General features: G+C 41.4%; 1 protein-coding gene across 1 annotated transcript; it reads left to right on the top strand.

Annotated features, from left to right (window-relative positions):
• Nucleotides 1-377: 377 nt before the first annotated feature.
• Nucleotides 378-9,814, top strand: LOC137381464 (marginal zone B- and B1-cell-specific protein-like). Its single transcript, XM_068054093.1, has 4 exons — nucleotides 378-725; nucleotides 2,523-2,644; nucleotides 5,187-5,291; nucleotides 7,179-9,814. Exons 1-4 carry the CDS (start codon nucleotides 501-503, stop codon nucleotides 7,342-7,344), a joined length of 618 nt encoding a protein of 205 aa, XP_067910194.1. The 5' UTR covers nucleotides 378-500; the 3' UTR covers nucleotides 7,345-9,814.
• Nucleotides 9,815-10,556: the final 742 nt, after the last annotated feature.

The raw sequence follows: 10,556 nt of genomic DNA, 5'->3' as shown, positions 1-10,556 counted from the left end.
GCAGGGAGATGAAATGAATGGAAGAATCATCACCATCTATTGACCAGTTCAGACTAGGATCAATGGAGGCAAGAGACATAGGCTGCCTTCCAAGCCTGAGATGGTCTATGTGCTAAGGTGACCAGAAAAATGGAAAACTGTTCTGGGGAGAGTGCCAAATGTCCTCAAAGATATACTAATAATCTCTAAAACTGTAATTATTTCACACAGAGCCAGATGTGTTTTGATTCTGTAGATTCTTAGGCGTAAAAGAAACAATTTGGGTTAGGATTGCAAAACTATGTTAAAAGGCAGCTTTTCAAAGATTCTGTGTTTCTTCTCCTCGCAGTACATTTTAAAATCACACAGCTGCTACTTTTCATTTCCTCATTGGTGCAGCACAAAGAGACTGAGGAGTACCATTCCACGTCAGCATTTGAAATCTTTAATGCCAGCCTTTGCTTCAGTACATTCAATAATCGTGATTGAACATATCGCTGATAGCCATCGCAGTGGCCATCATGAGGTTTTTTCTCACGGCAGTTCTAACCGTATGCCTGTGTGACAATGCCAGTGGAGTCGGGCAGAAGGATAGGCAGAGAGAGTATGCTTCTCAAAGTACAGGGCAATTTCAAGAATCGGGGAGATTTGAGATGAAATCACCTAACCTGAATGATGAAGAGTTTCACTCCAGCCACATGCCAGATCATTTGAAGTGTGATTCATGCAGAGCAATTTCTTATCAGGTAGGTTCATTGCTCTCTGAGACTGCTGGCTGCTCTGTGAAAACAGCTATGTTTTGTTACCCATTTATTTAGAAAAACAGTGATCCTTTTCTGAATCTTCATGTTCTATCTGTAATTACCGATGTTCATATCACTTAATTTAACCAAGTTCATCAAATGGCTGTACGGATTATTCCTGTTAATTCAAATTTGTTTTTGACGCAAAGGTTGAATTTATCCAGTAATTTAAAACTACAGAACTTGTAATTAAATTACTTTAACCATTTTTATGATTTACAAATGGAATCATTGGATAACTCAAAATCTCTGCTTTACAATGGTAACACACTTCTTTGACTATGAAGAACTTTGGGACATCCAGAAGATGTGAAAGACACTATGCAAATGTAAATTTTTTTTCAGTTGACTTCACAGAAAGGAGTGGACTGTACTCATAACTATCTGTGTTGGTTGAGTGGACCAGGAAAGAGTATTTATTTGTGTACAGAAGGGGTATTGACAATTAGATCTGTGAAATGGTTAATTTTATTTTAGTATCAGTTGTTTTGCTAAATTTTAAATATTTCTAGAAATGAAACCGGTAAGTATATGTTGGATGATTCAGTGGCAGAGATAAGGTGGGGCTGTCCCACAACAGAACCTGCAGACAAATTTGAATTGGTTAAAAAAGTTAATGAGTATGTTAGAAACTAAATGCAGTCAAAAAGTATTGAAGTATTGTAACTATTGTGGGTGGCATCTTTCTACATAATAAGTACTCGTTCATTGCTAGTTAGGATTAAATGAATTTATACTAAAAATATATTTCTTCTAGCACATTTTTTAAATGTATACCAAGAAGCAGCACCTTTTAAAGACAAGACTAGTTTTAATAGGGATTGGTAGCATAGTGGTTATGTTACTAGACTGGTAATCCTTAGGCCTGAGCTAATGATCTGTAGATACAGGTTCAAATCCTGCCACAATGACTGGGGAATTTAGATTTAGTGAATTAAATAAATCTGGAATAAAGGGCCGTTATCAGTAATGGTGACCATGTAACTCTGATTGTTGTAAAACCTCATCAGGTTCACTAATGTCTTTGGGCGGCACGGTGGCACAGTGGTTAGCACCGCAGCCTCACAGCTCCAGGGACCCGGGTTCAATTCAGGGTACTACCTGTGCGGAGTTTGCAAGTTCTCCTGTGACCGAGTGGGTTTTCGCCGTGTGCTACGGTTTCCTCCCACCGCCAAAGACTTGCAGGTGATAGATAAATTGGCCATTGTAAATTGCCCCTAGTGTAGGTAGGTGGTAGGGAATATGGGATTACTGTAGGGTTGGTATAAATGGGTGGTTCTTGGTCGGAACAGACTTGGTGGGCCGAAGGGCCTGTTTCAGTGCTGTATCTCTAAAAAAAAATAAATAATAGATGAAGCCAGTCGCTTCCCATGTGTTTCTAGTTTCAGTGGACGGAACATCAGCACAAAATATAATAACCAATTCTTTCCTGTTTTTATTTTACTGGGAATTGAAGACAATTTGACATCAATGAGGACATCTACTTTCATCAATAAGTTTGCTCCAAGTTGAGAGTAATATGATGAATATGCTAGAAGTTTGGAAATGCAGGAAACTGACATCCTTAGTGAAGAGGCTTGGGGTGAGGAATGAGGCATCACTGTTCCAATGGGATAAAGAATGCAGGCAGAAGACAATTGGAATATGATAATTATCAAATGGACTGTCTTAACTTTACTTCTCTTTTAAACACAGTGACATTTTTCTTAATTAATCTTTCATTTACCCCGTACTGTAAAGATGCAGGAATATCTTTCGAAGTGGGAATCGAAAATCTCTGCAGTGAAAGAGGGGAAAACAGTCCTGACCGAATCGGATTACACTGATGCTTTGGAGAAATGCTGCTCCCAGAGTTGGGAAAAGTGAGTTTTGTCCGTTCAACTTTTACGTAAAATAAAACATTCCCTTTTTTAACTTGTCCTAGACAGTGATATGGATGGTATAACACAGTAAGTAATGGTGTGCAAAAAATATCATTGAAATGAGATTGTGTGTTACAATTATTCGCAATTGCTGAGTAATATCATTATACAATTGTACTTCATCACCAATAATCCCTTGTATATTTATATAAATAATTGCAGCTACATAGGAGCGAGTTATAGGCAAGCATCTAAGTGACTATATAGAGAGTGGCAAATAGCTCAGTAAAACAACTTGTATTTATATAGTGTCTTTAATGCAATAAAAAGTCCCAAGGTGCTTCACTGGAACATTATAAAGCAAAATTTGATACTGAGCCACATAAGGAGATACTAGGGCAGATTTGATGAAAGAGGTAAGTTTCAAGGAGCATCTTGAAGGAGGAAAGAGAGGTGGAGAGGTTTAGGGAGGGAATTCCAGAGCTTGGGGCCCAGGCAGCTGAAGGCACAGCCACCAATGGTGGAGCGATTAAAATCGAGGATGTTCAAGGGACCAGAATTGGAGAAACGCAGAGATCTGGGAGAGTTGTGGGCCTAGAGATTATAGAGATAGGGCAGTGACTAGCAATTATTAAAAAAAGACCTGACTGAAAATTTCAATTGATAACTTAAACTAAAAAATTAATCATGGTTCAGATCACATGAGATTTATAAACTCCATCTGATGGAGCAAGACTAGCTTACAGCCTGTTAGCGGGAATGAATCTGGAAGAATCACTCGACACTCAGGTCTGCTCCAATGTCAAACAGTTTATTTAGTTACGTCAGCGGGGAGCAGGTCACTGGTCTGTCCAGATGCCTCTCCACCGAACAAAGGAAAATCATGCATACTTATACATTTTTCAAACAGTTACTCAGCCCATCCTGGCTGGACATGATCCAATCATAACTGTTAATGATTACATACATTACACATATTACCAATTAGATTACTCATTAGGCATCATGTGGCTACGTGATCAGCTCATGTAAGCCCCCTGATCATCTTGTGATGTTTCCCAGACCCCCTTATCAACTATCCTTGAGTCTTCACAATGAATCCTTCTACCTTTATCAAACTTACATTCCTGATTGCTTCGTGCAGTCTGCAGTTACACAAAGCAACTGTCTTATACACTGATGTGAGGGGCCTCCTTGGTCAGCCTAACTGTCTGGGTCTCGCGGTACGATTCCCAGGGATATGAGTTAGCCAATCTTGTTCTCACAGTGCATTGGATGAGTACTCCATTTTATAACAATATGTGGCTATACTTTCAACTTGTATATGAGTATATATATATATATATATATATATATATATATTCACTAGGATTATATGAATCTACTTACTCAAATAACATTTAAACAGTATGATATTTACTGCAGGTGCCTCTGCGCTTGGGAATACCCAACAACACAGTCTATAACCATACAGAATTTCAGAATTGTTACAGCGCAGAAGGAGGCCATTCGGTCCATTGTGTCTGCACCGGCTCTCTGAATGAGCAAATCCACTGATTCTTTTTAATAATATATTCATTCTATAAGAAATATGTACAGTCTTTATTTAGGTTTGAAATTTTTTATCAAGACATAATTTTTAGTTCATTTCCAAGAGATTGTTGTGGAGAGAATACAATCTATTTTTTAATTCTATTAAGGTTGCTTGCCCCCTATCTGAAGAGTTTTTCTAGATTTCCCGACAGCATGGAATGACTGCAATTATTTTTGACATTGAGATATACTGTAATTATTGAACACCTAAGTTAACAGTGTGTTGCCAGCTGTAGGGGTTTGGGGTTTCCCAGTGCCCCAAGCACTCTGTGTTTATAGCCACAGGTAGTTTGATGCCAACTTTTGATGGCTACAAAGAGAAGTGGTTAGAGGCATTGCAAACAAATAACAGTTTTTACCGACTCTCAAATGGCAGAACAGAGGCATACACAGTCAAAACCAAGACACGACAGTAGTACCAGATTGTGGATCATGAACGCTACTGTCGTGGTAAAGTAAATGAGCCTCTTGTTATTCATCGTCCTTCCCCGCACCCCACCCCGCCCAGCGCTCATTTCTCACCTGATCAACCAGCTTGTCACAGCCCAATTCCCAATTCCTCCCTGACATGTGAAAGATGGTCATTTGAGTGAGGTACCATAGAGCACTGTGAAACCCTACTGCAGCACAATTCAGCACCTTCAAAAGTGAAAAGCGAAATGGGCAGTATTTATTTAAAAAATCTCTTGTGGTTTATAATGTCATACCAAATCCCTCAATATATCTTGGAACACATGTAGACTGTGTGTCTTATGATATCCCTCATACTGTGGTGTCTGGATTATTAAATCAAGTGCATACCCTAGCAAGTTTGCCAAAGTTTCAGTGTTTATCTAAAAGACTTTTACCATATAGTTATATTTTTTATAAAAGAGCATATCTCACTGTTATTTGGCCATAAAGCCCTGTGTATCAATGATATTTTTGTTTTATTTGGTACACTTTGCAGGCATGGTGTAATAGAGGTGAATGGTGTTAAACGTCTGTCAGGCCCAGGACTAGAGACAGAAGACTTTACGGGAGTGATGATGATGAGTGGACCATGGCCGGGAAGGTAAGAATACTACAAATGCTGTAATTTGAATACCTAAAGTGTAGTAGACATTGCATTCCATTGTATGTAGAACAATAATGGTGCTTTCACTTAAGAGAATATTGATGTGTAACAGCTTTACAGTTTGATAGTTGTAGTTGAATAAGTTGAAGTGTTACATGGGAAAATTGTTTGGGTTGTTTGGACAATTGTTTCTGTATAATTCCCACACAGTGAATTCCCAGAGTTAATAGACTGGTCAAGTGTTGTTTCTGTGGAGTGAGTTATTCAGATTAAAGAGATTGCCTTTTTCAACGCAACTCACTAAAAACAGTTGGAAATTTGTATATTTAAAGGGCATTTCAGTCTTCTTACTGATCTTCATCATAAACTTCATCCTTAAAATTTCTTTATTGACACCATTGTGTGTGGAAGAAGACTTGCATTTATACAGCATTTCATACCCCTCAGAAATGTTTCAAAGTTTGGGGCGGCGCAGTGGTTAGCACCGCAGCCTCATAGCTCCAGCGACCCGGGTTCAATTCCGGGTACTGCCTGTGTGGAGTTTGCAAGTTCTCCCTGTGTCTGCGTGGGTTTCCTCCGGGTGCTCCGGTTTCCTCCCACAGCCAAAAGACTTGCAGGTTGATAGGTTAATTGGCCATTATAAATTGCCCCTAGTATAGGTAGGTGGTAGGGAAATATAGAGACAGGTGAGGATGTGGTAGGAATATGGGATTAGTGTAGGATTAGTATAATGGGTGTTTAATGGTCGGCACAGACTCGGTGGGCCGAAGGGCCTGTTTCAGTGCTGTATCTCTAAATCTAAAAATCTAAGTGCTTCATATAATGTACTGACTTATATAAGGCAGAAGTCATTTTGTGGACAGCAAAAAAAGGAAAGTCTTGCATTTATATAGCACCTTTCACGACCATCAGACGTCCCAAGGCACTTCACAGTGAATGAAGTACTTTTGAAGTGTAGTTACTGTTGTAATGTAAGAAACAGGGCAGTCAGTTTGCATACAGCAAGCTCCCACAAATAGCAACATGTTAATGACCACATAATCTGTTTTTGTGATGTTGATTGAGGGATAACTATTGGCCAGGACACCAGGGATATTTCCCTGCTCTTTTTTGCAATAGTGCCCTGGGATCTTTAGCATCCACCTGAGAGGTAGACAGGGCCTCGTCTCATCCTAAAAACAGCACCCCCAAAACTGCAGCATTCCCTCTGTATTGCACAGGAGCATAGCCTTGATTTTTGCTCAAGTCGTTGGAGTGGGACTTGAACCCACAAACCTCTGACAGAGGCAAGAGTGTAACCATCTGAGCCACACCTGATAGTTCAAGATCCCACAAACAACCATGAGTTGAATTACTAGCCAGAGTGCTACAAAGTGAGATGAACTGACATTTCCTAGGATTTGGAGGAAAAATCAGATGGTGAATCATCCTCAACTTCTTTCTGGCTGAAGGACAAGATTGGCAGGCTTGTGAACGGGTTGCCTACCCAGTACCTGAGATTGGGAAAAGTTTGTGGCATAGAGATAATTAAAGAGATGGATGGAAAAAGTAATACAGTAAAACAATTCAAAGTTATGCAATTAAATTGCTAAATAGCAACAAATACAAATTCTCATATAAATAGAGCTGAAACAGCAAGATAGGGATTAGAAATCCAAAGTTTCCTCTGTTCAAAAAAACAAATTGGAAACACACAGCAGCCTATCAGCATCTGTAAATAGAAAAGACAGGTCAATGTTCAGCACTTTTTCTTTCAGACACTGAAAGACCTACTGTGTATTTCCAGCATGAACTGTTCTTTGTTCAGATTTCCACCATTGTTTCTTTTTTCTTTTTTATATTTCTCTTGTTCCGATTATTAATGTTTCTATATAACCCCTACAGGTTGTTCAAAATGTGCCAGGCTTACCTGGGAGAGTTTACAGAGGAGGACATTTATAAGGAGTTCAGGAACAATCGGGATTATTTAGAAGATTTTATCTGCTATGGTAAAAATGGAGCTTGCACCAAACATACAAAATTCCAAACAGCGTTTAAAGATGAAATATAAGCATTTTGCATGGGTCTTTCAGGTGACAAGTGCACATCAGGAATTTGGGCAAGGGGCTGGGAGGGTGCTTGGGGGTGAGGAGGGAGTTAGCAGACGATTTTTCATTCATTAAAATTAATGAACTGAAAATGATGAATCAGGCTCACTCCACACCCAAATTCCAGATATTCACTTTTGTCATGAAATAGTATATAATAGAATAATTCATCCATTTAAATATTATTTAAAATGCTAATGAATATTTATGCTTTCATAACCTCATATCTTGTGATGGTGAAGTTCCACGACATTCTTCCATGTAAATAATTGGGTCCAGAAACTAATTGTATCCAATAGTGCACAGTCCCCACCACTTAAAAGGTCTGCGTTTAAAATGGGTAGTTACTTACATCAGCGAAAAAGCAAAAACCATTAACCATTTGCATTAATGTTAAATTCAGAGTTGCTGTTTAGAGTATCTTTAGTTCTGCATTTATTATAGGCAGAAAGAACTGGAAGCCAGTATTGTATTGGAAAGTGAGCCAATGATTGATGTCAGTGCTGCAGATTGAGTGCTGCAAACCTCCAGTGACAAATTGTTATTTTTTCTAATTACCCTATTTGCATGTTTTATTAAAACTGATACTATCTCCGGATAAGTGCAGTTGACATAATTTCTAGCTTGTGGATTAGTGTTTTAGAATTTAGGAAGGATGAACACAATATATTGCACTGAACTTTAACTTTTTGGTAATTAATTCTCCCAGTAGGAATGCTCTGCACATACATACACATGATGGCTGTTATACGCATATAGCAGGAAGATTGTGTTCACACAAACATGCCTGCTATAAGTGATAGGGACGGGATCTGAATTTGTATATGAGTAAATGAGTTGTTAGTGGAGGTCTGGAGAACAATCAGAGTCTGGTAATCATTTATAGGTTGTGAAATTGCTAAATTGGTTTTAATCTTTTTAAAAACAGTTCTCCCTCCTTTTTCTCTCCTCATGAATGCATTGACCCATTAGTCAGTATGATTCCTCACCCATTCTTTGCATGAAAGCCGAGACAGTGGGCTGAATTTTACTGGCCCCTCGACGCCGTGGGTCGCGGTGAAGGGGCCGGTAAAATGCCGTGGGAAGAGGCCCACCTAGACCTGCGATGTCAAGAAGGGCCCGCCGTGTATTACCAGCGGAGGGGGGACCTCAGTGCGCTCCCCACCGCCTGGCGGCGGGCCCTTCATCTCCATATCCAGATAACCGTTAAATATATGCGAAGGAATTTACCTGCTGTCCCACGCCAATTTTATGGCCTCCGTTTGACCTTCGTACGCTTTTGGAACTCCGCACAGAGTTCTGAGGTGAGAACCTGGTGGGGAGGGGGGAGTAATAAAAATTTCAGGGCAGGAGGGGTGGGAAAAACAGATTTAATTGGTTATGTGAATGGTGGGACGGGGTTAGAGGCCAGATATCAGAAGGTTGGGGGGAAAGTTCGGGTATTCGAGAAATCAATTGATGGTCATTTCATGCAATGACATTGGGGGTGTTGGGGAAGGGCCTCCATTACTTACCTTTCTATTTAGTGACAGTCACTTATGTTTTGCCTTTAAACATTAAAATGAACTGTAAGGGCTTAAAGCCTTTTAAAAATGGCGCGGCGCAGTGGCGCCGGACGCTGTTGCTGGGGACGGGGAGGCTGCTGCTACACGTCATCGAGGGCGGGCGCTTTGCTCCCACTATTGAAATGATCCCCGTGTGAAATATCGCAGGGGCTCCTCGGTGGCCACTAAATGTGGGCACCCTGCTGAGTTTAAAGGGCGCTGCCGTGGAGTGCGGCGCCCGGATAAAATCCAGTCCAGTGAATGTCAGCAGATTATTTGATTCTCGGGTGGGGAGGGGTGTGGGGGTGCAGTGGTCGGGGTACATTACAGCTGAACACAGTTCTGTCCTTGCCTGTCAGCCAATGGTACATCCTTGAGCAAAGGTCATGAGTGAAAACACCAGCTGATTTCCCTCTTTAGCCAGGGCCACCAAAAGGTAACATCTCTGCTGCAACCTTGGTTGGAATCAGTGCAAAATAAAAACTGAACTTTAAAATCTGGGATCTTCTGGTTTTATTGCTCAGCTACATCTCATTTCACCAACTGACCCATTGGGGGAAAGTATAGATGTTTAATAACCTGGCTTTACTTTTACATGTACAGCACCAAAGTCAGGTTGGGATACAGATGTTATATTCAAAGCTATGTTTGAGACCTGACTTTCATAATTCACTAAATACGCTTTGACTCACACATAAACTGATATTATTCATTGATCACAAACCAGACCTGCATGTCTCTGAAATTTGTAATTTGAATTAAAACACCTTTGAGACGAATGGAAGGAATCACCCACAAGAGGTACTCCAAGCATGATTCTGGCATTTATCTTGTTAAGTCTAAAGTTTAGTAGTATGATTGAGATAAAATAAAGAGTTTGCATCTTTAAGGCATGTGTTGATTTTTTAAAATTCCCTCAAGATTTGTGGCTAATGTTTTTAATTACAAAGTAACTCCTGACAACGCAGCGGCCCGCTGACATCATCAGAGCACTCCAAGCCTTGCACTTGTACTATCGGTCTCCTGCTCTAAGTGAGATGCTGCGCATGCGCAGCCTATGTCTTGCCAGGACTAATTGGCACATGCGCGGGAATACGTCATCACGTAATGCCAACATCATTGTGCGGCTGAATGGGGCACTTTGAGGCTGGAGCTCGATCCCTGACCTTCGCTCCCCCCCCGCGCACTTCTCCCCACTCAGCTACTCTCTCCCATCCCACTAGCTGCACCCCTCCTCAGCCACTCACTCCAGGCCCTGATGCTTTTTCCCCCTTCCTCCTCCTCCCCACCAGCCGCTTCCCCCCCCCCCCCCCTCAGCTGCTTGCTCCAGACCTTGCCACTGCTCCCCCACTACTCCCCTCGGCCGATTTTTCCACGCTCCTTGATTCCCCCCACCACCCCGCTCTCCTGCCGTTTGCTCCACTCTCCCCGTCCCCCCCACAGCCACTAGCTCTAGGCTGTGCCACTTCCCTCCTATTGGCCACTCACTCCTACGTCGCCCTGTCACCCCACGTGGCTCGCCTTGCTACTTCGTGTGGGTGGCAGGGGTGAGGGGGCAGGAAGCGAGGAGCGGGGAACAATTGGCCTGGGGGGCGTGGGGGGGGAGGCAGTGGTAAGGTCTGGAGCGAGCG

This window comes from Heterodontus francisci, chromosome 22, assembly GCF_036365525.1.
Source record: "Heterodontus francisci isolate sHetFra1 chromosome 22, sHetFra1.hap1, whole genome shotgun sequence".
Classification (NCBI taxonomy): Eukaryota; Metazoa; Chordata; class Chondrichthyes; order Heterodontiformes; family Heterodontidae; genus Heterodontus; species Heterodontus francisci.
This window is presented reverse-complemented; position numbering and strand designations above follow the sequence as displayed.

Coding starts and splice junctions, on each gene's coding strand:
- LOC137381464 (XM_068054093.1), top strand. CDS start 501: ATGAGGTTTTTTCTCACGGCAGTTCTAACCGTATGCCTGTGTGACAAT. Junction 726..2,522: donor GCAGAGCAATTTCTTATCAG/GTAGGTTCATTG, acceptor CGTACTGTAAAG/ATGCAGGAATATCTTTCGAA. Junction 5,292..7,178: donor AGTGGACCATGGCCGGGAAG/GTAAGAATACTA, acceptor TAACCCCTACAG/GTTGTTCAAAATGTGCCAGG.